This window comes from Sciurus vulgaris (assembly GCF_902686455.1).
Source record: "Sciurus vulgaris genome assembly, chromosome: X".
Lineage (NCBI taxonomy): Eukaryota > Metazoa > Chordata > Mammalia > Rodentia > Sciuridae > Sciurus > Sciurus vulgaris.
Window position 1 is genome coordinate 134,366,134 of NC_136471.1, and position 25,650 is coordinate 134,391,783.

General features: G+C 61.8%; 2 protein-coding genes across 4 annotated transcripts in view; one reads left to right on the forward strand and one right to left on the reverse strand.

Annotated features, from left to right (window-relative positions):
* STS (steroid sulfatase) overlaps positions 1 to 25,650 on the reverse strand; it is a 437,786-nt gene that overhangs the window by 152,456 nt on the left and 259,680 nt on the right. The window lies entirely within an intron of this gene.
* PUDP (pseudouridine 5'-phosphatase) overlaps positions 1 to 25,650 on the forward strand; it is a 205,734-nt gene that overhangs the window by 146,536 nt on the left and 33,548 nt on the right. Inside the window, exons 2-3 of one of the 3 annotated variants that reach the window (XM_079123281.1) lie at positions 1,375 to 1,464; positions 19,273 to 19,491. In XM_079123281.1, coding sequence (XP_078979407.1) covers positions 1,395 to 1,464; positions 19,273 to 19,491 — 289 coding nt within the window. In that variant the 5' untranslated portion in view covers positions 1,375 to 1,394. Of the gene's footprint in view, positions 1 to 1,274; positions 1,465 to 19,272; positions 19,492 to 25,650 lie in introns of those variants that run through there. The other 2 variants (XM_079123280.1, XM_079123279.1) reach the window with 2 other exon arrangements.

A 25,650-nucleotide genomic window follows, 5' to 3' on the forward strand; every position in this document is an offset into this window, starting at 1 on the left:
TTAGCTTCTGGAATCCAAGAATGAGGAAGTCCTTCATGTCCTCAAGGACATGCGGGGGCACTTCACAGTGCTTTTCCAGCGCATGCGGCTGCGGGTTGTCCTTTTGAACAGAAAGCACACTTTTGGATTTTTTCGTCGCTGTTGCTGAGACAGGTAGCGATGCCTCAGCTGTGACTGAAGTGGTCATTTTGGCTTTCCAATGTTACATTCAGAGAAGGAAGAGGGAACTGAAGTTACGTATGAATGGGACAGGATTTTGAGGAAAGACTGTCTAGTTTGTAAATTGCTGAAAGGAGGAGAAGACAAGACCCCAGTTTCTTCGAAAGAGGAGGAATTTTGCTGTCCAGAGAGGCTCAGTCTCAGAGGAATGCAAGGAAGCCACAGAATTTTCTGAGCAGCTTTAGAAATGCAAAAGGATCTAGAAAAAAACCGGTTTGGATGATACTGATGCTTTTGTCTAACCTGATATGCCCCAGAAATCAGCACATAGCATAAAAAATGTGGAGTTCCTTACATGTATTTCTAATACTAGGTCCTCAAAGTCTGTTTTACACTCGGTGTGAACCAGCCCCACTTGGAGGGCTCACTGGCTGCTCACTGGCTGGAGAACACAGGCCCCGGGTTTGGGGACAGCAGCCAGGCCGGGTGGATGTCAAGAAGACACAGAGTTAGCGTACAGCGACGTGGAAAGTGTGTTCCCTAGCGGTGTCCTACAGCAGTCAGGTAAAACCCCAAAGACGCAGGGAGGGCATGTAAGCACACTTCAAATTCTCGACGAATCAGCAGCAGGGACCGGGGCTGTAGCTCAGTGGTAGAGCATTTACCACGCACAAGGTGGTGGTGAGTCTTACCCCCAGTATCACATGTGTGCGCGCGCTTGCGTGTGTGTGTGTGTGTGTGTGTGTGTGTGTGTGTGTGTGTGTGTGTGAGTGAGAGAGAGAAGCTGCAGGAAATAAGAAGTCTGGGAGGGAAGTAAAAATATTTGCGTTTCGATCCTGTTAGGTCACACCTCCCAATGTCCACAGAGGCGGGATCACAGAGGCAGCATACTGTGCTGGGCCACCTGTGCCGGGATTAAGGCCTGTTCTCTACCCCTCGCCCCGCCTTAGCTTCCTCTTCATGGTCCCAGGCGACACCCGCAGGTCCTGCCCCCGGGGAATACTGGGTTCACCGAGCGGCGGGCAGTTGTGCTCAGCACCCCACAGGCCTGTCAACCCCGAAACCTCCTCAGACCCAGGACTGACGAAACCTCCTCAGACCCAGGACTGACGTAGAATCCCTTTGTGCAGCCGAGGCGCAGCAGCAGGGGCCCTGGGTTGTGTTTGGAGGAGCGCAGGCCTGGCTCCTTTTAACCCGATACCGCTGAGGCATGAGGGGGCGGTCAGGAGCTCCGGATGCCGAAGGCAACTGTCCCTGTGTCACTGACTTGTTCCTGGGGCCACTGCTTCAGGCGTGTTTCTCAGGGTAAGCGCGCCTTTGCTGGGCTCCTTGTCCCTCCCGGGAACCTGCGGAGTGCTCTTGGGAGGGAGGCAGGATCTCGCCCCGTTCTCTGCTTTGGTGGCCCTGGCCATGCCGTGCTGGGTGAGGTTTTGGAAGTCAGGGCCACTGCGGCGGTTGGTTCACATCCTGTCTCTGCCCTGGTTCTCCCCAGGGCTGTGTGCGCCCGGGGTTTCATTTCCCCTTGGTGGGTGCTACGTGGAGGCCACACTGAGGCCTTGGGACGGAGGCCAGCCTCCAGCAAGGGGACTCCATCTGACAGTGTCATCAGCGACTCAGGGTCTGTGGTTTCTGGAAACTGGCCGGATTCTGGAACAGCAAGCGCAGGAAATCCGTGTCCCTGTCGAGTCCAGCCAGCCCTGGAGTCGATGGTGTAGGAGGAGGATTGGCACCAGAAGGTCTTGCCCCCGGGAATTCCGTTTCCTCACACACCTGGACCTCGGCCACCCAGGGTTCATCCTGCAGTGGCTCGCAGTGTCCAGCCAGCTGCTCTCGTGTCCAGAGTCATGGAGAAGGGTGGCGATTTCAGTATTCTGCAGGCCGAGGGCCTCCTGTCCGGCTGGCCGTGCAAGTAGAGCCCTGGGGTGTTTCTGCTCTCGCGGGTGGAGAGGGCCCCTCCCTTCCGCTCCGCTTCCTCCCCGCGGTGAAGTCTCTGAGCTGAGGAACGGGGCAGAATCACGGCACCTCACGGCACTGTGGTCCTGGCTTCTACGTTCGGTGCTTTGGGGACAGGTCTTACTTTGCCCTTTCTCCTGCAAAAGCTGGACGTTGGGGATTGTTGGGTCCTTAATCATTCTGATCATTTGCCCTTTTTTTTTTAAACTTCTGTACTTGAAGTTTCAGTCACTCTGTCCTTTTTCGGAGTATTTGGAGATATGTAGCCATGCAAAAGGGCAGGCCACCTAAGAAATGTCTGCCAAAGACGCTCTGGATTCCCAGGTGACCTTTTCGTGAGGTGTTTGAAAAGCCAGGGATATCCAGCTGCGGTGGCCTGAATAACTGCCTCCTGCAGCTGCTCTCGAGACCTGTCCCAGTGCAGTAGTGTGAAGAGACGGGATTAGGTCGGGGGCTCCGGCCTCAGGAGTGGGGTTCCTGGCCTCTTGGGAGAGTCCCCTGGAGCCTGCTCGTCCTGCCTGCCCGCTCAAGAGCACCCAGCAAGGAGGTGCCATCTCTGAGGCAGAGTGGGCCCTTTCCAGCACCCGGGCCACTGACACATTGAGCCTGGACACAGCGTCTCCAGAACCGTGAGCAGTCCCTTTCTTGTCTTTATTCCTCACCCAGCTTGAGGCGTGTTGTTATAGCAGCGGAGACAGCAGCCTGTGTCATGTGGGAATGAACTACATTTTCAGATAAAGTTTCCAACATGAAGAGTCAGTGATCGCCGGTGACAGACATACGCAGCATTTAACCTGTTGCAGGCTTCGTTTCGCTGGGTTTCCGTGTTGGGGCAGGGGATCTTGGTACAGATACTTGTGGTTTAAAATGGCCCCTTTGGTTCTTACCAAGAGCCTTCTTGGACAGTGTTAGGGTTTGGATGTGAGGTGTCCCCCAGAAGCTCACGTGTGAGACAATGCAAGAAGTTTTAGGGAGAAACGATTGGGGCATGAGAGCTCCCACCCAGCAGGGATTCACTGAGTGGGGCCTGGGATGGTGGGGGTGGCTGGAGGAGGTGGGCATTGGCTGTGGCCTGGGGTATGTATTTGTGTCTGTGGAGTGGACTGTCCGCTCTCTGGTCATCATGTGAGCTGCTTCCCTCCGCCACCCTCTTCCACCCTGATCCACCCCACCTCCAGTCCCGAGGATCGGAGCCAGCTGTCTCTGGACCGAGGCCTCGGGAACCGTGTGCCGTCCATCTTTTCCTCCCCGACACTGTTCTGGTCGGGTCTTTTAGTCAGAGCGGCGAAAACGCGGACTGAAATGGGTGCATCTGTGCCTGGGAGAGCGCTCCAAGGAAAATGTCCCCGGCTCTGCAGGGTGCCCCGGAGGCTAGTGTCCAGCCAGGTCTGGGCACAGATCTCCGCCTCCCCTGAGGCCTCGTCCTCGGCTCCCTGGTCCTTTCCTGTGGTTCCGACCGTCAGCTACCACGTCCCTGGCATTGCTGCCCTCGACCCTGGTGGGCCCTCTGCACCCCTTTACTCTCTGTCCCTAGTTCTGGGACCTGGACAGAGTGACATGCTCTCTTGCATCAGTGACCTGTTTAAAATCTGCTGCAGGTGACGGTCATTCAGATGGGTCAAAGAGCAAACCAGAGTTTGCCTGAGCCCACGAGGGCCCGTCCTGCCAGGCAGGGAAGGCAGAGCACCCAGTTGATGCCTCAGCTTGCTGGAGGGCTTGGAGCCCAAAGGCACCATAAGCACCGGGCCTCCCTGCCACACTCGCCACCCTCCTGCAGGACCAGGAGAAGGTGTTCCTCCTGGGAACTCTGCTCCCACCTCTCTGCAGACTGGCACCTGCCAGCTGGCGGGACCTTCTGCCAAGGCGGGCGTGCTCCAGCCTGCGCTGCCCAGGCAGAGCCCAGCTGGCAGATGGGCCCGGCCAAGGGCCTGGGGCCCCAGGGAATGGAAGTTCTCATCCTGTTCACCTGGACTCAGATGTCAGCAGCCACCCTCTCCAGTCCTATGGAGCCACTCGCCCTGTGTCTGTCCAGAAAGCGTTGTGCAGGGGCTGGGGGCTTCAGAATGAGTCTGTTAGAGTCCCAGGGTGCATTAGGGACCCAGATCTCAGGAGGTGGGTCAGGCGAGAGGACAGAGCTGCGGTCGGGCGAGCAGGAGCGGGGACAGGAAAGGCCGTGCAGTGGGCACAGTCAGAAGCGGAGAGGGAGCTGAGGAGCTTGGGAGATTAGGGAGGGCGGGCGGCCTGGGCCCGGCTTGCTGGAAGGCACAGGTTCACGGGAAGCTGGTCACCTGCCGCTGCTGAGGACAGGCAGGCTTGGTGGCCTCACCTGAGGTGCCTGTGGACCCAGGCAGGCCCACCAGCACCAAGAGCAACCAGAGAGCACAGATTTCTAGACCCTGCCCTGGGGGAGGAAGCCAGACCCCAAGGGAAGTGCCCGCTTCCCAGTCCAGGGCCAGCGCAGACCACCCAGGCAGACGCAGGCGCTCCCACCGACCAGGCGCGAGGCGCCTGCAATGGAAGGTCAGCACCTGCCGTAGAGTGGATTCTCGACACAGGGCGCGTGGCTGTGCGTGGACGCACGTGCAGACCATAATATCCTGCACCAGGGAAAAGAAGAGTTCGCAGGCTGCTCAGGAAAGCAGACGGTGCCTTGGGGAAGCACTGGAGGAAGAAAGCCAGGTCACAGTACGGGGAGAGCGGCCCCGCCACCCCCACGCGACGCCCCACCCTGAACGGGGCACGCCGTCCCTGTGGAGGCCGAGAACACTGGAAGGCAAGGGGACCGTTCTGCGGCCACCAGTGGGCCGTGGGTCTGAGTGGCTCTCCAGGGAGTCGCGGCGTGTCTCCTGAGGGGTGCAGTTGGGATGCAGGGGTGGGTGGCGTGGCCCAGGAGAAGGCCAGGCAGATCCAGAACACGGGGCGGCTGGCACGGTCACTGGCCTGTCCTCAGGCTGTGCGGTGTCGCGGGCACAGTGGAGGCAGGCTCCTCCAGCGCACAGCAGCGCTGTGGCTGGGTAACCGCCCGAGGTCCAGGCTTTACAGATCCCGGCCTGCACCTTGGAGGGGGCAGAGCCTTTAAGGGTTGGGACCTGCTGGGATGGAGGTCCCTGGGGTTCACCCTCCAGGGGACGGTGGGACCCTGGTCTCCTCCTGCTTTTCTCGGCTTCCTGGCCCCATGGAGAGCACTCTGGCCCTGCCACGTGCTGCTCAGATGCCGCTGAGCTTCTCAGTCACGCATGGAAACCACCAAAACTGAGTCTACGTGAACCTTTTATCTTTATCAGTGAACTTCCTCAGGTGCGTGTCACAGTAATGGAAAGCTGAGGGAACCGAACAGTCTAAAGGGACACGGCTTCCTTTAGGGAGGGCGTCTGTAAGGGACAGGTTGGTGACGATTGTAGCTGTGTAGCTGCGGCGTGCCCTGGGGCTTCCGGTCATGGTGTGTAACTGTCCCTGGGCCAGGCTTCGCTGGTGCTGCTTGGTTGTGCAGTCTCCTCGTCCTGTGGGATGGAGGTAGGTAGGTCCTGGCGCTGCGCAGGGCCCTGCGTAGGGGCACAGTGTCGAGGAGCGTTCCTGTCCCCTGGCGCTCCGGCCTCTCTGGAGAACCCTCAGAAGAAGGAAGCAGCCAGCATAGCCACGCAGCAGTTAAGGACTCGGGGAGAACGTCCTGGTACCTCCCAGAGCTGCAGCCTGCGCCTTGACAGGGTCCGCCGTGGGAGGAGCTGGAAGGCGTCCGGGAGGACCAGGGTGTTGGCAGACGGCTCAGCCTGGGCGTCGCAGCGAGCCTTCTGGAGGAGCCCACTGCTTGCTCCCGCCCTCCACGTGCCACCTCGGGATTCGCAGACCCTCCTCTGTGGCTTTGCTCGTGGGGGTGTCTTAAGTGGAAGTCCAGTTTCCTTAGAAGGTCGCAGGCTGACTAGGGACAAGGGCTTCCTAGTGTTACGTGGGGCGTCTTCCCGCCCCATGCGTGAGACCTGGCAGGGCACTGGCTGCGTGGCCTCCGGCTGGGCTGCAGGGCTGTGCCAGGGCTGCCTGCGCCTCTCGGTGGTCCGGTCTGCGCACACCAGGGCGGGCTGGACTTCCTGAGTGGTGTCCGCACCTGCTTCTGTCTCCGGGACACGGGGTCGCGGATTTCATTAAGGAGCAGGTGTTCACCGGTGGCTGCAGCTCCGTGGGTCCCATCTTCTCTGCGGCCCTTGCTGTGTCTTCTCTCATCCGTCCTCACGAGCGCTCGTGCCCTTGGTAAACACGTAGCGTGTTCGGGGCGTGTAGACAGAGGGAGATGAAAGTGCCCATCTTCTTTCTGCGTGACCAGTACGTAGAATGGAGGTAACGTAGACGGCGAGCTAAGTTCTTCCCTGGGTGACCCCGAGTGCTGAGGGGGCCGTTCCGTGGGCACATCATCTCTAAGGTCCTGTGTGGAGACAACACGCGCTTTGGCGTGGGTTGCCTTCGAGGCTGGGATGGGGCTTATGTGGCCTGCGCCCTCTGCCCACCTGGGCAGCCATGGAAGAGCCCCCGGAACCAGCTGTCGGAACTCCCACCTGGGGCTCCGTCCTGAGCAGCCAGGGGACCGTCTCCTTGCCCCTGGACAGGCCTGCCCTGGGCTTTAACTGGATCTCGCAGAAGGGAGGGACTGCTCTCAGGGCGTCCGTGGACCTTGGTCCTGACCGGTGTTTGTCACCAGGTCAGGCAGCGTGGCGTCCTCACGTGGTGGGAGGCCGGGCGCGGGCGACGGTCCTTCCGCCATCCTGTCTCTGACGCAGGCCTGCCGGCACCTGTCCTGGTGTTTGTCCACTGAAGGTGCCTCCCGAGTGTCCCTGCCGAAGGCGTCTTCTGAAACTGGCTTATCTCTCTTCCGCCTCCATTCCCAGCCGGCTCCTGGGAAGAGCCCGGCCTGCTGTGTTCAGGTCCCTGCTCGCTCCCTCCCGGTCTCCTCTGCTCGCTCCCTCCCGGTCTCCTCTGCTCAGTGGCTTCTCAGTCCTGAACCCCAGGGCACTGTGCTCTCTCTTGCTCCAGCACCTGTGGCTCCTTTGAGGTATCTTCCCTCTGCCAGGAAGCTGTTCCTGTGGCCGCTCTGCCAGCTCCTCTCTGGCCCCTGCCTGGTGGCCTCAGCCTCTGGGTGGCACCCCTGGGACTTTTCTTGGAGTCCCTTCTGTCCCTTGGAGACCTCTGCTCCTGGCTGCAGCAGAGGCTTGTGCTGGGAGCTGCTGACCTGGCCTGCGTCCTGGGTGCTTCAGTGCCTCCCAGCACCCACCTGCCCTTCCCTGAGTGGCCCAGAGTCAGGGCCAGCGCTTGGCGGGAAAACCCCAGGGAGCCCACTCAGCCACAACTGGGGGTCTCCCCATCTGGGCTCCGCGGCCTCCACTGCACTGACTTCAGGGCCGCCCTGTTGAACAGTAATTCAAAGCCCGGCTGCTGGCCTTCCAGCTGCCATTCTTGTCCCAGGCTTTCAGGCCTCCTCCTGGGCAGTGACCTCATTCAGATTCCCAGTGTGCGCCCTGTGGTTCCACGTGTGCCCCTTTGTTCCACATGCTCCCCGTGGCTCCGAGTGCACCCCTTGGTTCTGCGTGCACCCTGAGGCTCCCCGCGCACCCCTTGGTTCTGCGTTCGTCCCTCGGTTCCACGTGTGCCCAGTGACTCCGCGCGCACCCCTTGGTTCTGTGTGCGCCCGTGGTTCCGCATGCACCCGGTGGCTCCAAGTGCACCCCGTGGCTCCGCGCGCGCCCCATGGTTCCCCGTGCGCCCCGTGGCTCTGTGCGCGCCCCTTGGATCCGCGCGCGCGCAGTGGCTCTAGTGCTTGTTGCCTGCGGAAGGATCAGTGGCGGCTGCAAGTGCGGGTGTTTCGCGTCCTGGGCCCAGGTGTGTTTGGAGGGCCGCATTTGGTGAGAGGGTGGGATTCCCCAGACCACCTCGTTCACGTCCCTGCCTCCCAGCGCAGTGTTTTCCTCGATGGCTTCTCCCGGGAATTAGGTTGTGGCTGCCCCTCTGGTGCTTTGCGGGTGGGGGCGCCGGTGCGTGGAGACAGCTGGAGCATGGCCGGTGGCCTATGCTCTGCCCCGCGTCTCTGCCCCTGGCTTTGCAGTGCTTGGCTCTGGGGCCTTAATGCCAACGGCAAGCAGTCCCTGGGTGCAGCCCTGGGCCTCTTCCCTCCTGGTGGCCATGCCTTATCGCAGCACCGTCTTGCTGACCTTCCGGTGGGTCCTTGAGCGATGCCGTGGCCAGCCGCAGGCAGGCAAAGGAGGGCCCTCCTCCAGCGGCCACACGGGCTCCCTCTGGGCAGACGGCTGGTTCCAGGCAGGCTCTGAGTCCTGGGAACTCAGCACGGTGCAGTGCCCCGCAGGGCATAAGGGCCATGGGATGCGCAGGGGGACCCCTCCGTGCACGCACCCTGCAGCTTCCATAGCCTGAACCCAGGCGGCCAGGCCCCGGGACAGTTGCAACCCCGTCTCGGGAGCCTGTGGGGAGGGGGACACCTTCCCTCCTGAGGAGTCCTCTGCTGCAGGGACCTCGGTTTCCTGGGGTGCCTCCCGGAGCACACGTTCTGAGCGCCACGCAGAGCCCGGGTGTCAGCAGGTGGAGGCGGCCCGAGTGTCCCGGGACAGGGGGCACTGCTGTGCAGAGGTGGGGCCCAGCTCCTGGCCCCACAGACGGTGCGGGCCACGGCTGCTGCTCGGGGGAAGGGGAAGGGCGGCAAGGGGCCTGGGCACCTCTGCCCCTCAGTGGTGGGGTGACTGTTCTCCTGCTGCTGCTCCTCCTCCTCCTCCTCCCCCCTCCCCCTCCTCCCCTTCCTCCTCTGCTTCCTGTGATTGTCTTCCTCCTCTGGCTCCACCTCCACCTCCTGTCAGTCATCCTGGCCCCTTCCTCTCCCTCCTCCTCCCCCTCCTCCTCCCCCTCCTCCTCCCCCTCCTCCTCCCCCTCCTCTCCCTCCTCCTCTCCCTTCTCCTCTCCCTCCTCTTCCTCCTCCTCTCTTAAATTTCTTGCCTGGACACAGGAAAAGCATGTGAGCTGAGAGGAGGGTGTGCCACCCTGGAGGAGGGCCACGCGCTGGCCCCGCCGTGCCACCCTGCCACTGCAGGCGCCCTCTAGGTCGACACTTCCCCAGGAAGGAAGGAACGGACCCCTTTCCTTCCTGATCTCCCTCTATGGTGGCACCTGTCCCTGGGCAGGGGGCACAGCTGCAGCCCCGAGGAGCTGACTTCGTGGCAGTGGGCTGGCCGGCCATGTTTCTAGATGCCGCGGCTCCTTTTCCAGAGTGGGGTGAGGAAGGCGGCCCCCACCCCACCCCTGGAGTGCCCTGGACACGGCCACCCTGGGCGCCCCATGCTGGACGGTGCTCTGCTGGTTCTGTGCCCAGTGTGGCTGCGCTCGCCAGCCTCGCCCCTTAGGCCCTGTGGCTGTGGCACCTCCCCTGAGGACGCGGTTTCCCGTGGTGACACAAGTCAGGAGCGCCCTCTTTCCCTGAGTCCCCAGAGTCACCCTGCCCAGCCACACATGGGTACTGTGGAAGACCAGGTCCCTGAAGGAGGAACAGACCAGGCGGCTGCCTGATGAAATGGCTGTGGGTCAGCTGTGCTGCCTGGAGGGGCGGCAGCTGCGGGTCGCAGTCTCTGCATGCAGGTCACGGTCTCTGCCTACAGGTCATGGTCTGTGCCTGCAGGTCTTGGTCTCTCCCTGCAGGTCATGGTCTCTGCCTGCAGGTCTGTCTCTGCAGGTCACAGTCTCTGCCTGCAGGTCTCGGTCTCTGCCTGCAGGTCTCGGTCTCTGCCTACAGGTCTCGGTCTCTGCCTGCAGGTCACGGTCTCTCCCTGCATGTCTCGGTCTCTGCCTGCAGGTCACGGTCTCAGCCTGCAGGTCACAGTCTGCATGCAGATCACGTCTCTGCCTGCAGGTCAATCCCTGCATGCAGTTCTTTGGGGAACGCGCAGTGAGGTGGCGCTAGTCTGAGGGCCCAGGGCTGTGCTTCTCTCTGCTGGGACCAAGAGCAGAGCTCCTGTACGTGGACGCTGGGTCCTGGACCACCTGGGTCCCTGCAGGGCTGGGGTGCAGAGTGTTCGGAAGGCTCCTGCAGCACAGGCGGGCCTGGGCCGGGTGCGTGGGGCCCTCCTCCCTCCACACCCTTCCCCAGATGGGCAGGCCATGTGAGGCTGTAATGCAGGAAGGGGGACCGTGGACCTGAGCGGCCTGTGATCTCTGAGCACCATTAAACATGGCTAATGAAGTGCTGGGGCGTCACTAATTACACTGTGGCACCGCTTTCCCACGTCCGCTCTCTAATTACGTCCGCCGCCGTGGCTGGCGGAAGGGCCCCTGGCTAGGGCCCTCTGTCCCTCTGCCCCAGAGGTCTGGGTTTGGCCTGTAATTCCCCCGTCGGGGCTCAGAGGCAGCTGCGTGCAGATGCCATGCTGCTTCATCATAGCTGCTGGTGAGCCGTGTCTGGGTGCCGGGACGGGGATCTTGCTCAGGAGTGCACCTCTGTGCGGAGGCGTGCGCACACCCACGCACTCAGGTGAGTGCTTGACGGGCATGGCGTGGCCGGCTGGGGCACTGCTGTGCTGCCCCACGGCTGCCTGACCCTAGGCCACGCCGTCCACACCAGAGCGTAAACCAAGAGCAATTTCTGGGCGCATGGTAACCCCTGGGACCTCTGTCGAGTCTGCTCCTCTGCCCGTCGGCTGCCCACCCTGGGGACTAGGAGACTTGGCTCTTCCCGAGACTCTTCCCTCTGCTCTTCTCCTTGTAAATTAAGCGCCTTTGACGGGTCGCCGTGAAGAGCCCTCAACCAGGGGTGTGGAGAGCTGCTTGCACCCTTCCTGGACCCGACCTCCGACCTTCGCAGTTGGTGGGCCACGTTTGCAGAGCCGACGTGTTCCCTTGCTTCGTCCAGTCCCCTGTCGCCCCGCTCTCCGTCACCGGGATAAATGCCTGCGATCGTCAGCCTAGGAAGAGACGCGTCACCAGGCGCAGCCGCCCACGCCTGTAGGACCAGTGCCAGGCCAGTGTGCTGCCCGCCACGGCAAGGTGGAGACCCTGCCTCGGAATAAAATAAACCAAAGTGAAATGGGCCAGGGACGTGGCTCAGGGCTGCAGCAGCCCTGGGGTCAATCCCAGGGGCTCCTCAAAAGGGGGCCTGAGTTGTGAAGGTGGACCGTTGCCTGGGCCGCGGTAGCACATCCTGCATCAGGCCGAGTGTGTGCTGGAGCAGAATCGCTGGGCCCTGGCGGGTGCACAGAGGCTCAGGAGGAGGAGAGACCAGGGTGCGGTCCACTCTCGCCCTCAGGGGCACGCCCCGGTGAGCAGCCCATCTCTTAAAGGGTCCCCTTCTCACAGTTTGAAGTCTAAACCTGTAGTCCTTCAGAATTCTCTGTGTGTGGGGAGGGGTCTTTACAGAAGTGACTGAGGTGCGGTGAGGTCCCCAGGGAGGCCCTGACCCCAGGACCTTGGGACATGGCTGTGTGTGGAGACAGGTCTTTACAGAGGCGACTGAGGTGCAGTGAGGTCCCCAGGGTGGCCCTGACCCCACAGGATGGGGTCCTGGTAGAAGAGGAGGTGAGGACACAGACGCACACAGAGGACGACCCCGTGAGGACCCAGGGAGAAGACGGCGTCTGCAAGCCCAGGAGAGAGGCCTCGGAGGAGCCAGCCCTGCCCACGCCTGGGCCTTAGACTTCAGCTTGCAGGACTGGGGGACAGTAGATCTTATGGCTTCATAGCTCTGTGTCTGTCTGCCTGTCTACCTGTCCACTGATCTGTCCACACTCCAGTCGGCGTGTCCGCTCAGGACTCCAGAGTTCTCAATTTTGTGACGGATGGTGCACCTGGGCCAGCCTCGCAGGCTTGCAGGACGTCGAGGGCTGCAGGGTTCCCAGAGTGCCTCCAGTCTCAGCTGTCACCTCGACACGCACTTCCATGTCCCTCTGTTCCCACGGACACGGTACCTAAGCGAGCAAAACGCCCTGATGGCCAAGAGCCCACGCACCAGTGGGTCGTCTCCCTGGTCCTGTAAGGAGTGGCCCGGCCTGCAGGGTCTCTGCATGTCATCTGCCATCGTCTCCCCGCGATGCCCAGGTTCCTGGTGACCGTCCCCAGGTGCACAGCAGAGGAAGCCTCGGTGGCCGACAGTAAGACAGATGCAGAAGGGGTAGCAGGCGGCCCTGACGGGGGCCCTAAGGAAGGATGGCAGGACGCGGTCACCCTAAAGCCCATGCACCCTAGGGGTCAGCCCTGGCTCCCCGTCCTTCAGCAGCCCAGGGCCTGCTGGGAATCTGGCTCTGAAGCCCAGCATTTGGGCAGAGGGACGTCCCACGGAGCCTACGGTCATCTCCCAACACACAAGAGTCCGGGTCACGCAGCTCGGCTGAGAGATGCGTCCTGAGGTGACCCCTCAGGAAGAAGCGAGACCCACACCGCGCAGACAATCACGAGTGAGATGCTGCGGGCGTGACGGTGCCCCGCCGTCACAGAGACTGGCGCGCACTGTCCTCAGATCGGAGGCCCCGGCCGGGACGTCGCCACGCGGGTCAGTCGCTCCACGGTCCTCAGGGGTCAGTAGCTCCATGGTCCTCAGGTTGTACAGGAAGCATTGAGAAAACACCGCTCTCGGGTTGTGACTGATGTGTTTGAGAGTCGTTGTGCAGAAGCCCAGTTGGGGGAAGCACTACGGTCTCTTAATGCGCTTGATTTCTGTCACTGCGCTAACAAGTGACCATGAGCAGGGACATGAGGAGGCAGGTTCTGGAGGCTGGAGGCTCTGGGGAGAGTCCTGGCCTCCCTCTGCTCTCAGAGCCCACCGGGATTCTGGGCTCATGGCTCCCCGCCTCCCACCCCTCTGGCCGGTGTGTTTTAATGCTGGCACCCGTGGCCACCACCCGCTCTCTGCCCGGGGCCTTCCCTCATCCCGTCAGTTTGATATGTCCCAGTTCCTCGGAGCATCTCCTGATTTCTCCTGTGATTTCTCAGACCTGGGGTATTCAGAAGTGTGTTAGGTAATCTGCACCAGCTCCCAGATATTCTTCTGTCCCCGTTTTCCGGTTTTGTTTTGTTGGTGACTAGGGAGGTACTCTGCGGATTTCTGTTCTCTTACGTTGGGAGACTCCTGTTACGGCCTGGCATTTGCCTCTCCTGGAGAATTTCCCGGGTGCACCCGAGAGTGTTTAGTCACCTCCCTAGTGCAGATGACAGTGACCGTCCTGATTGACAGCCACCTAGTTTATGTTAACGCCAGCTGATTTTAAATAGGACGCGAACCCGTCTCCTACGTAGCTTCATCCTCAGGTCTCCTTTGTGCTGGTGGCAGACAAATTACCCCTTTCCACGTTGTGTGCCCATCAACAGAGATTTACAACCTTTAATTCTTGCAGTTTTCTTTTAAAGCAGATAGGAAGAATAACAAGATTTATGACTGGGCCCAGAGGCACACACGCAAAATCCCAGGGACTCGGGGCTGGATCAGGGGCATCGCCGTTCAAGACCAGCCCCAGCAACTTAGACCCTGTCTCCAGATAGAAAGGGCTGGGGATGTGGCTCAGTGGTCGAGCATGCCTGCGTCCCACCCCAGTAGCACAAAAAAGAAAGAAGAAAAAAAGATTCACAAATAATCACATGGATCCCTAATCGTGAACAAATACGTGGAGCGTGTATCCATGTGCCCGTGTGTGTGTGAGTATATTTATGTAAGAGCATCACTGTTCTTGATCTCATTTTAAAGGAATTGGCACAGTTGGGAAAATCACCAGAGGTGTTTTTGATTTGTTTATTGGATGACGATCCCTCCAAGAATTCATGTGTGAAAGGCGTTACCATTTTTAAGTGTTTTCACACCTGGTTAGATGATATTTTCCAAAACGGTAAAGTAAAATTCAGGAAAAGAAAAAAAAAAAAAAAAAAAAAAAGCAGCCATCAGTTTCTGCTTGTGGCTTGGTTTGGGTCCTGGTGGTAGGCCCTGTCCTCCTGCTGCCCTTGGCGGGTCCACCACTGGGCTGCGGCCCCGGCCCGTGAGGATCCGAGCCAAACACCACCTTCAGGTCAGCACTTTGCCTTGGCTGGCTTTGGAAGCAGGGCTGGAGGGGCACAGAGTCAAACTCGGGCCGTCAGGGTCCCCAGGGAGGCTGGCCTGGGACGAAGGTCTTTGCCCAGAAATCCCTGGAGCAGAACCTGGGAAGGGCGTCCGCCCCCGTGAGCTGCCTGCACAGGGTCTCTCCGAACGCCCTGCCCTCGCCGCGGCTCAGACGGGCCACCCTACAGGGAGGCTGCAGCAGAGGGACCCTTTCTGACGGAGCCGGATTCACAGAGAGGGCGCAGGGCCAGCCAAGCCTGCCGTTCCCCGGGGAAGGCGGAAGGCGCTTCTGAGAATCTACTGCCAAGTCCTTATGGACAGAGGAGGGAGAGGCCAGCAGGGGCCTCCGGCTCTGTGACCCTGAAGCAGCGGCGTCGAAGGCCTTCCCGTCCCCTGCCACATACTAAGAGGAGCCCAGAGCCAGGTGGACGCCCAGGTCCTGAGCCTGCAGTGCACCCGGCCCGTATCCGGGGGGCTGGGGGCTGCGTTGCTGTGCAGCACGCGGGAGCCTTGAGCTGCCCGGACCCTCCCCAGCCCAGCCGCCTACCTGGGGGCGTCTTCCCTCCGCGCTGCCTGCCTCCCGTGCTCCGTGTGTGGGGCCGTCTGCACCCTGGAGCTGGGCACCTCGCTTGGCCTCCCCTTCCGTCCCACCTGCCCCATAATTAGCCGGCCGGCAAGAGAGCGGAGCCGGCTGTTGGCCCAGCGGGTGTGGGCGGGGCCGCAGGCACCCTGAGGGTTCCCTGGCTGCTCACCTGGACCTTGGGAAGGACAGCGACAGGGGCGGGACCCCGGAAGCCTGGGCTCCGCACAGGCCCCCGGGGATGGCGCCCCTGGTTCTCACTTGGTGGGATTGTGGCCATGTCCAGTGGCCGAGCTGTGAGGTGGGGAGCCTGGTGCAGGGCAGTAGGTCAGAGAGCCTGTCCTCTAACATCAGTGTTGTCACCTCTCTGCGGGCAGGAGACTGGGTTGTCCTACGCAAGCCTGGCCCCCAGTCCCTCTTCAGCACACCCCACCATGGTGGCGTGAGCCCCAGGGGCCCTCACTGAACTGAGCTGTGGGCCCCATGCTCTTGGACCTACAGACATGGAAGCTAAAGGACCTCTGGTCTTCATAAAGCACCCGCCTCAGGGACTTTGTTACAACAGTGTGCCCTCTGATTCTGTGATGTGTGTGTTGGGAGCTCGTCCAGGTAGTGTGCACAAAATGCTGCCATCCTTTTTCATGGCTGTATAGTATCCCACTGGGAATGGACCACGGTTTGAATTTGTATGGTTCCAGTTTTCTACTCCACATAAACCTGCTGCTGTGAATCTTGTACGGAACCCATGATTTGACTGTCCTTGGATCTGGAGAGTACCTCACGGTACCCCAATGGACCCATGTTGCACGGGAATCTTGGTCCCCAGCTTGGCCCTGCCAGGAGCCAGGAGAACCTTCAAGAGGCAGGGCCTCCTGGAGGTTTTGGGTCACCAGAGGCTTGTCCTCCAGGGATGGTGAGCCCCGAGTCTCCCTGGGACTCTCTCTGGGCCCAGGCAGGGGTGAACAGGCCACTGTGGTGTGCCGTGCCCCCTCAGGTGCACAGCAACAGGCCCAGGGGTCAGGGCCCAGCACCCCCCTTTGTCTCTCAGGTCTGAGGAAACGTGAGCCATCTTTTCCTTTCTGCTCCGATCGACCCTTGTGGCCTCAGTAGCCGGGTCTGCCCTGGTCTGAGCCCCAGGCTGGTGCCCCGTCCACGTGGGTGTGATCGGTGTTGCCTTCCAGGCGCCCACCTTCCCGGCGTTCCCGAGTTGGGCGCCTGCTTCTCCCCAGGCTTCCCAGGACCCGCTCCCTCTCCGCCTTTGCTGTGCAGGCTGCTTCCACCTGAAGGTGTTTGTCCCAGACGGACCTCGGCCCTTGGTCTCCTGAACCTCAGGCTGAACTGGAATCGAGGCAGAAAATTCCACTTGTACCGTTTCTCTGTGTGTGTGTGTGTGTGTGTGTGTGTGTGTGTGTGTGTGTGCGTGTGCACAGCGTGAATGAGCAGCGTGGGCCAGCGGGGGGAGTGGCACAGTCCTGCGGCCACTGTACCTGGCCAGCAGGCTGGCCATGTGAGTGGACAGGGCTCGTGGCCGCCGATCTGCAGAGACAGCTTCTGGAGAGGCGCGTGCGCTGCCCCCCGCCCCCGGTGTGACCAGGGAGCACCCTCGGAGGGACGGGGCTCGAGGCGCGGGCCGCACGCCCCCGTGTGACCAGGGAGCACCCTCGGAGGGACGGGGCTCGAGGTGCGGGCCGCACGCCCCAGGGAATGGCTCCGGGTCACGTTGTCAGGCTGGTTGCCTCCTGCGTGCGGGTCGCAGATGGCCGTTCCCTGCAGCATCACGCCTGTTGCTGGGCCTGGTCGGTGGCCCGCCTGCAGCCGGCTCTCGGTGGCTTCCGTGAGTCGCCTCGGCATCCGCGGACCCCCGGAGAGACCGCGGTGCCCAGGTGCTTCGGCGGAGCCCCTTCCCGCCCAGCGGAGCCCACCCTCCTCCCCCTGCACCGCAGTCCCCTCTGTGTTCGGGTGCATCCCACCCAGCGGGGGCCAGTGCTGTGACACGGCTGTCACGCTGGAGCGCCCAGGGACGATGGCGGCAACCCGCGTCCTCTGTGGCTGCGCGGGGGAGCTTGTCCTACTGTCAGCCCGTGGGCGGGTGGACCACCGGTGACGGGGCGCGGGCATAGAAGAGCCTGCGGAATCGTCCTGCTGCCCCAGCTACTGAGGGGCCCTGGGCGCGGTCTTCCTCGCCTGGCTCCTTCTGCAGGCCTGTCCTCCCCAGAAGCAGGGCGGCCTGGCCTCTCCCACCCGGAGGCTGCCTGCTGCTGGTCTCCACGCAGCAGCCTCTCTGGCCCGGGCGCCTTCCCAATCCTTCCCAGCCCTGCCTGCCTGGGCCCGCCTGCCGCCCACCTGGGCTGCTGGAGCCCTGCTGGCTGAGGTCCCCCCCAGTGCCCTTCTGGGTCACCCAAGGCAGCTGCTTGTACCCAGTGGCAGCACGTTGGGAGCAGAGTCGAGCTTCCTGGGAGAAATGGCAGCAGGCTGCGGAGGCCGCGTCCTGGGTAGCCCCGCCGCCTGCGTTTACTTCAGCGCCCCTGGTCCTTCCTGAAGCGCTGCACCTTTAATTCCCAGGCTCTGTCGTCGGCTGGTGCAGCAGCAGCACTTGATCGGAGGAGTTTAATTACTTGTTTAGATCCTCCCTCCTTCCACGGAGGATTTAGGGTGATTTCATCTAAATTGTGAAGAAAAGTGGCTGTCTGCGCAGGCCCCTACAGATTTGTAATCCGCCAGCGCGGTGTGTTTTAAATTAAACGCTCCATGACATTTTACGCTTTAAATAAACACTGTCAAAACCCTCTTCAAAGGACGCAGCTCTTTTTCCGTCTTTGGAATTTGCATCTCCTCTCGCTCCCCCTCCCCGCCCCGTGCTGGCCTGGCAGGGGCTTCTGCTCCCTCCCTCCCTGAAGAGGAAGGCGAAGCAAGACCACCTGGCTGCCGGCCACCGCCCTGCCCAGAGCCCTGCTCTTCCTCCTCGCAGGCACAGGAAGTTCCAAGGAAACGGAAGGTGCTCAGGAGTGCGCAGCCTTCCTTCCCAGAAGCCTCTTCCCTCCGCTGCCCCCGAGGAGGACAGCGGACGTGCCCGCCTCTCTGTCCGTCAGTTCTGCAGAGGGATGAAGCACGCCGTCCAGAAAACCTCCAGTTCCTCACGTTGTTATCCGAAGGGCCGTTTCCTGCACAAAGCCCCCAGGAAGCCTCGGCTCAGAGTCCCGTTGCTTCTGGGCCGCCAGAGGAGAGGCCTCAGCAATCCAGGGGACGGAGGCCTGAGGATGGTTGTAGCCTTCACAGCCCCGGATAGAACAGCCCACAGCGGAGGAGCCAGGGAGACCCCACTGCAGGATCAAGCGGCCGCTGGGCGTGGGGTTGGGGGTGGCTTTGCCGCCCAGAGCAGAGAGCAACCGGGAGGTCTTTTGGTTGCTGCTGAGCGTTGAGGCCCAGGTATCCATGGGGGCCGAGGGCCCAGGGCCGCCACGGGAAGAAGGCTTCCAGGGGACTCCGCACACTGGAGCAGGAGGTGGGGTGGCGGGCTGGCTGGCCGTCCACCCGGAAGTCCAGGGAGGACCCGTTCCCACCACCGGCCTCTGTCGGTCCAAGCAGAAGTGAGGGCTGCCTCCGCCCCATCCTCAGGGAGGGACAGTGTTCCCTGCGGGGTGCGATGAGCCCTGGGGCCTGAGGGAGGCCTGCAGGGCGGCCTTCGGCCGTGGGCTCCCAGCAGTGGCGTCCAGCAGAGCACCCTGCAGCTCCAGGAGTCCCTGACCGCAGAGGGCCTGGGCCTGCAGGAGCTCGGGCTGGCAGGACAGCTGCTCTCTGCCTTCGCTGCCCTGGGTTCTGCAGCGGGGCTGGGTGGCTGGGTGGCTGGAGCCCCAGTCTCAGGGTTGCCCGGCTACCTTGTGAGGTAGAGGCAAAGGACAATATGTGGCGGCCAGCAGCCCAGTCACCGGGACCAGGGAGACGGCCACAGGGCACCGTGGGGCGGCCCTGGGCGTGACCTCCGGGGAGGAGAGGTGGCCTCGGGGGCGGACCTGCTGAAGTCTCAGGTGCTGGCAGTTCACGCACAACACCTTTCACTGGCATTTGGGGGTTGTGGGGGGAGCAGGGGACGTCTTTCCGTGTGCTCCGTATCCACGTGGACCTGCGCGCCTGCACCTGGGGACGGCGTGGTTTACCTGGAGCCCCTCCTCAGAGCTGGGAGCCAGCGCCTGGCCGGCTTGTCACCAGCCTGTGACACGCGCACACACACGTGAGCATTCTCGCCCAAAAGGACCACGGCCGCAAGCACGGCCAGGCACCCGGGGACGGGTCCGTCCAGGGCCAGTGGGACAAGTCCCTCGTGGCGGGACCCCAAGCCTGTGCTCAGCATGCTGGGAACGCCAGGTAATGCCGCAGGACGGAGGCCGCGTCCCCAAGCCCGGAGGCGGGCCTTCCCAGTGAGTAGGACTGTGGGTGGACGGCGTCCTGGCCCTGCAGTGGCAGGATCGTCGGCCCTTTCCCCAGAGCGTGACCTGCACGCTGAATCTGCCCGTCTCTCCCTCTGCAGATACCGAACGGCTGTACTCGGAGGTGTTCCAGGAGATCTGCGGCCGCTACGCCAAGTCCTACAGCTGGGACGTCAAGTCGCAGGTCATGGGGAAGACGGCCCTGGAGGCGGCTCAGGTCATTATCGACGTCCTGCAGCTCCCGCTGTCCAAGGAGGAGCTGGTGGAGGAGAGCCAGGCCAGGCTGCTGGAGCTGTTCCCCACCGCCGCACTCATGCCAGGTGCGCTCGGGAGCCAGCGCGGCCTCTGCCGGGCTCCGTGTCTTAGGCTGGCTGGACACTGGTGGGTGGTGCCCTCCCCCGGGCGTCCGGCAGGTCTGCGTGCTGTCTCTGGAGATCCCGCCTTTTGCAGAGCTGGGATCAAGCCCTGGGCCTGGCCTGGGCTGGGCAAGCTCTGCGCTGCGGAGCCCCAGCCCGTGCTGTCCGCGTCCCCTCAGGAACCTGTTCCCCACGGACGTCCTGCAGTGGTCACAGGGGTGGCTTTGCCTTGCTCTGGGCAGCATCAGGTCTAGCATTCATCTTTCAGGGGCCCTTCAGGCTTTTAACGATGGATGAGCAGCTGGGTCTCTCCAAGGGCTTGGTCCCCACAGTGACAGCGGGTGCGTCTTCACGCCATTGTGCTCACGTGCGTGTCGGGTAGGCCGTTCTGAGTTTCAGTGTCCTGCAGGGGCGCTGGGGACGCCACCCAGGCCCGCCGAGTCTGGGGAGGGGCTGCCCTGCGAGCCGCCCGCCTCCCGCCAGCTGGGCTGCTTCCTGGCCTGTGTGCAGTTCCACTGGGCAGGGGACATCGGCCCCTTCCCCTCTCGCTGTGTCCTGAAGCGAGCGGAAGCTCATCCCCGGCGTAGACGTCAGTGTCTGCCTGTGCGTCCTGTGCCTTCGGGCCTTGTCTGACGGAACCCTGGCTTCTACCCGTGTCTCGATGCTTCCTCGCCACCGCCTGGAGTCTGGTCGCTTCAGGCCGTGGGTTCCGACTTGCCTCCGCTCTGACTGCATCTCCCACGTGGCCTCTGGAAGGTCCGGCCTCCTTCTCTGTCGTGGGACCTGCTGCCCCTGCGTGTGTTGCCCTCTTCCCTTGCCCTCAGCGGGGTCCCTGCTTTGGTCACAGTGTCCGTCCCCGTGTCTGGGCTCCTAGACTCCACGGCCTCGCTGTCGGGACCCCGCGGGTTCGGGGTGCCCGGTGAGAGCAGCAAGTGTGAGCCTCCACTCTGACCTCCGGTTCCCAGGTCACTGAGGCTGCTCTGGTCCCTGAAAATTCCAGATGGATGTCCAGGTGGTTTCTCTACTTGTGCAGGCCTTTCCGCTGGGATCCCATAGGGGTTGCTTTGGCGCTGCTTTGGATTCCTAGACAGCGTTCCCTGCTCTGAGCACTTAACCGTGTTAGGACTTGTGTGTCTGTCGGCGTCGATTGTGATTTCTCCCTGCCGCCTGCCATTTCCCTGGGCGGGCCCGTCAGTTCCAGCAGGTCTGTTCCCGAGCGCCGTTTTCTCTCCGAAGCAATCCTGAAGGGCCCTGTTTCCACCATTTCCCTTTGGAACTTCCATTTCCCTGTTTCCACCATTTCCCTGTGAAATGCGGCTGCCTTCTGCTGGGTTTTATGTCCCGCATCCTGTCTGGAGGGGTCTGTTTCCTCAGCGGTTTGGCGCACCCAGTGTCTCACCCTGAGCGTCTGCTCACGGCCGGGTCTTCATCTGCCAGCAGATCACTTGGCTTCTTTCCCGCTTGGGATTCCGGTACTTTCTTCCCCTTCCTAATGGCTCTAGCAGGCACTTTCGGCCCTGTTGCGGCCTCTGGTCTGCAAGGGCCTGCGCTGGGCGGCTCCGGCTCCCTCCTGACCTTGGTTAGCTGCGTCTGTTGCTCCGCTGCTGTCTGTCTGTCAGGAGGGAAGTGCAGTTTTCTCTCTGCCCCTGAGGAGGTGGCTGTGGGCTGCTACCCTCCTCTGTTAGCAGCTCAAACTCTGCTTGCAGCCCAGGAGTGAGCTGCAGTTGTGCGTAGCACCTGTTCCCTCAGATCTGCCCTTGAACCTGAACTTTGGCCTCCGTGTTTGCTTGGCAGGGATGGACAGGGACCTGGATCTGCAAGGTCATGTAGCGTGGGCCTGGAGCTACCTGGAGGGTGGCTTCTCTGCACCTTCTCCTCTCCGTGAGAGAGGCTGGCCAGAGCTGCTTCTCCGTCCTTGTCAATCTTCAGTACAATTCCTCGGCATGAGGGTCTGCGCCTGTGTGCCTCTGCCCCCCAGAGAGTAGGCACTCAGGCCCAGGGCCGCAGCTGTCTCCGGGAGCCTCAGGTCCGGTCCACAGCATGGCGGCTCGGAATTGGCAGGACCTGGAACACCACGTGCACAAGACTGGGTGTAGACAAGCTCAGGGTGGCCTCGCGTAGGGGAGACTTGGGTCAGGCTGTGACACGGGTCGGGTCAGGGGATGCCACTATGACACCTGAGAGAGTTGGAGAGAGAGTGATGGACAGTCACCCCTAAGCTGAGGGGAAGGCAGATAAGGGAGATGGTAGAGAAGGAGATGGTGTCCTGGAGGTGAAGAGCTGGGGACACAGAAGAGATGGTGTCCTAGAGGTGTAGGGCTGGGGACACAGAGGAGATGGTGGCCTGGAGGTGTAGGGCTGGGGACACAGAGGAGATGGTGTACTGGAGGTGCAGGGCTGGGGACACAGAGGAGATGGTGTCCTGGAGGTGCAGGGCTGGGGACACAGTGGAGGAGATGGTGGCCTGGAGGTGCAGGACTGGGGACAGCAGAGGACGAAATGATATCCTGGAGGTGCAGGGCTGGGGACACAGAGGAGGAGATGGTGACCTGGAGGTGCAGGGCTGGGACACAGAGGAGGAGATGGTGTCCTGGAGGTGGAGGGCTGGGACACAGAGCAGATCGTGTCCTGGAGGTGCAGGGCTGAGACACAGAGGAGGATATCGTGTCCTGGAGGTGCAGGGCTGTGACACAGAGGAGGAGATGGTGTCCTGGAGGTGCAGGGCTGGGACACAGAGGAGATGGTGTCCTGGAGATGCAGGGCTGGGACACAGAGGAGGATATCGTGTCCTGGAGGTGCAGGGCTGTGACACAGAGGAGGAGATGGTGTCCTGGAGGTGCAGGGCTGGGACACAGAGGAGATGGTGGTCTGGAGGTACAGGGCTGGGGACACAGAGGAGTTGGTGTCCTGTAGTTGCAGTGCTGGGGACAGCAGAGGAGATGTTGTCCTGGAGGTGCACGGCTGGAACACAGAGGAGTAGATGATGTCCTGGAGGTGCAGGGCTGAGGACACAGAGGAGGAAATGGTGTCCTAGAGGTGCAGGGCTGGGGACACAGAGGAGGAGATGATGTCCTGGAGGTGCAGGGCTGGGACACAGAGGAGATTCTGGCCTAGAGGTGCAGGGCTAGGGACACAGAGGAGGAGATTGTGTCCTGGAGGTGCAGGGCTGGGGACACAGAGGAGGAGATGGTGTCCTGGAGTTGCAGGGTTGGGGACACAGAGGAGGAGAAGGTGTCCTGCAGGTGCAGGGCTGGGGACACAGTGGAGGAGATGGTGGCCTGGAGGTGCAGGACTGGGGACAGCAGAGGACGAAATGATATCCTGGAGGTGCAGGACTGGGGACAGCAGAGGACGAAATGATATCCTGGAGGTGCAGGGCTGGGGACACAGAGGAGGAGATGGTGACCTGGAGGTGCAGGGCTGGGACACAGAGGAGGAGATGGTGTCCTGGAGGTGGAGGGCTGGGACACAGAGCAGATCGTGTCCTGGAGGTGCAGGGCTGTGACACAGAGGAGGAGATGGTGTCCTGGAGGTGCAGGGCTGGGACACAGAGGAGATGGTGTCCTGGAGATGCAGGGCTGGGACACAGAGGAGGAGATGGTGTCCTGGAGGTGCAGGGCTGGGAACAGCAGAGGAGATGGTGGTCTGGAGGTACAGGACTGGGGACACAGAGGAGATGGTGTCCTGTAGGTGCAGTGCTGGGGACAGCAGAGGAGATGTTGTCCTGGAGGTGCACGGCTGGAACACAGAGGAGTAGATGATATCCTGGAGGTGCAGGGCTGGGGACACAGAGGAGGAAATGGTGTCCTAGAGGTGCAGGGCTGGGGACACAGAGGAGGAGATGATGTCCTGGAGGTGCAGGGCTGGGACACAGAGGAGTTTCTGGCCTAGAGGTGCAGGGCTAGGGACACAGAGGAGGAGATTGTGTCCTGGAGGTGCAGGGCTGGGGACACAGAGGAGGAGATGGTCCTGGAGGTGCAGGGCTGGGACACAGAGGAGATTCTGGCCTAGAGGTGCAGGGCTAGGGACACAGAAGAGATGGTGTCCTGGTGGTATAGAGCTGGGGACACAGAGGAGAAGATGGTGTCCTGGAGGTGCAGAGCTAGGGACACAGAGGAGAAGATGGTGTCCTGGAGGTGCAGGACTGGTGACACAGTGGAGGAGATGGTGGCCTGGAGGTGCAGGACTGGGGACACAGAGGAGGAGATGGTGACCTGGAGGTGCAGGGCTGGGACACAGAGGAGGAGATGGTGTCCTGGAGGTGCAGGGCTGGGAACAGCAGAGGAGATGGTGGTCTGGAGGTACAGGGCTGGGGACACAGAGGAGATGGTGTCCTGGAGGTGCAGGGCTGGGACACAGAGGAGATTCTGGCCTAGAGGTGCAGGGCTAGGGACACAGAAGAGATGGTGTCCTGGTGGTATAGAGCTGGAGACACAGAGGAGAAGATGGTGTCCTGGAGGTGCAGGGCTGGGGACACAGAGGAGGAGATGGTGTCCTGGAGTTGCAGGGCTGGGGACACAGAGGAGGAGAAGGTGTCCTGCAGGTGCAGGGCTGGGGACACAGAGAAGGAGATGGTGTCCTGGAGGTGCAGGACTGGTGACACAGTGGAGGAGATGGTGGCCTGGAGGTGCAGGACTGGGGACAGCAGAGGATGAAATGATATCCTGGAGGTGCAGGGCTGGGGACACAGAGGAGGAGATGGTGACCTGGAGGTGCAGGGCTGGGACACAGAGGAGGAGATGGTGTCCTGGAGGTGCAGGGCTGGGGACACAGAGGAGGAGATGGTGGCCTGCAGGTGCAGAGCTGGGACACAGAGGAGGAGATGGTGTCCTGGAGGTGTAGGCCTGGGGACACAGAGGAGGAGATGGTGTCTTGGAGGTGCTTGGCTGGGACACAGAGGAGGAGATGGTGTCCTGGAGGTGCAGGGCTGGGACACAGAGGAGGAGATGGTGGCCTGGAGGTGCAGGGCTGGGGACCTAGAGGAGGAGATGATGTCCTGGAGGTGCAGGGCTGGGACACAGAGGAGGAGATCGTGTCCTGGAGGTGCAAGCCTGGGACACAGAGGAGGAGATGGTGTCCTGGAGGTGCAGGGCTGGGACACAGAGGAGATGGTGTCCTGGAGTTGCAGGGCTGGGGACACAGAGGAGGAGATGGTGTCCTGGTGGTGCAGGTCTGGGACACAGGAGATGTTGTCCTGGAGGTGCTGGGCTGGGACACAGAGGAGGAGATGGTGGCCTGGAGGTGCAGGGCTGGGGACCTAGAGGAGGAGATGATGTCCTGGAGGTGCAGGGCTGGGACACAGAGGAGGAGATGGTGTCCTGGAGGTGCAGGGCTGGGACACAGAGGAGGAGATGGTGTCCTGGAGGTGCAGGGCTGGGACACAGAGGAGATGGTGTCCTGGAGTTGCAGGGCTGGGGACACAGAGGAGGAGATGGTGTCCTGGAGGTGCAGGGCTGGGACACAGAGGAGGAGATGGTGTCCTGGAGGTGCAGGGCTGGGACACAGAGGAGATGGTGTCCTGGAGGTGCAGGGCTGGGGACACAGAGGAGATGTTGTCCTGGAGGTGCAGGGCCGGGGACACAGAGGAGGAGAGGATGTCCTGGAGGTGCAGAGCTGGTGACACAGAGGAGGAGATGGTGGCCTGCAGTTGCAGGGCTGGGGACACAGAGGTGGCGATGGTGTCTGGAGGTGCAGGGCTGGGGACACAGAGAAGGAGATGGTGTCCTGAGGTGCAGGGCTTGGACACAGAGGAGGAGATGGTGGCCTGCAGGTGCAGAGCTGGGAACCAGAGGAAGAGATGGCGTCCTGAAGCATCAGGCCTGGGACAGCATCAGAGGACCCACAGGAGGTGCCTAAGCCCCAGAATCAACAGACAGGGCTTCCCAAGGTTCTCCCTGTGTCCTGAGAAAGTGCCTTGGTCTCAGTATCCATCCTCTCTGCATCCGCCCATCTCCTCCTCCTTCACCTGAGCAAAACCCCTGGTGACAGAGAGGGCCACCTATGTCTTTGTGGCTGTGACGGTTTTCAGAGCAACTGGACCGACCTTCTCCAAGGTCAGTGGTGTTGCTGTGTGCACCTGCTTCTTGGTCCCTTTCTTCCCCTTTCTGACTTGATTTACCCTTT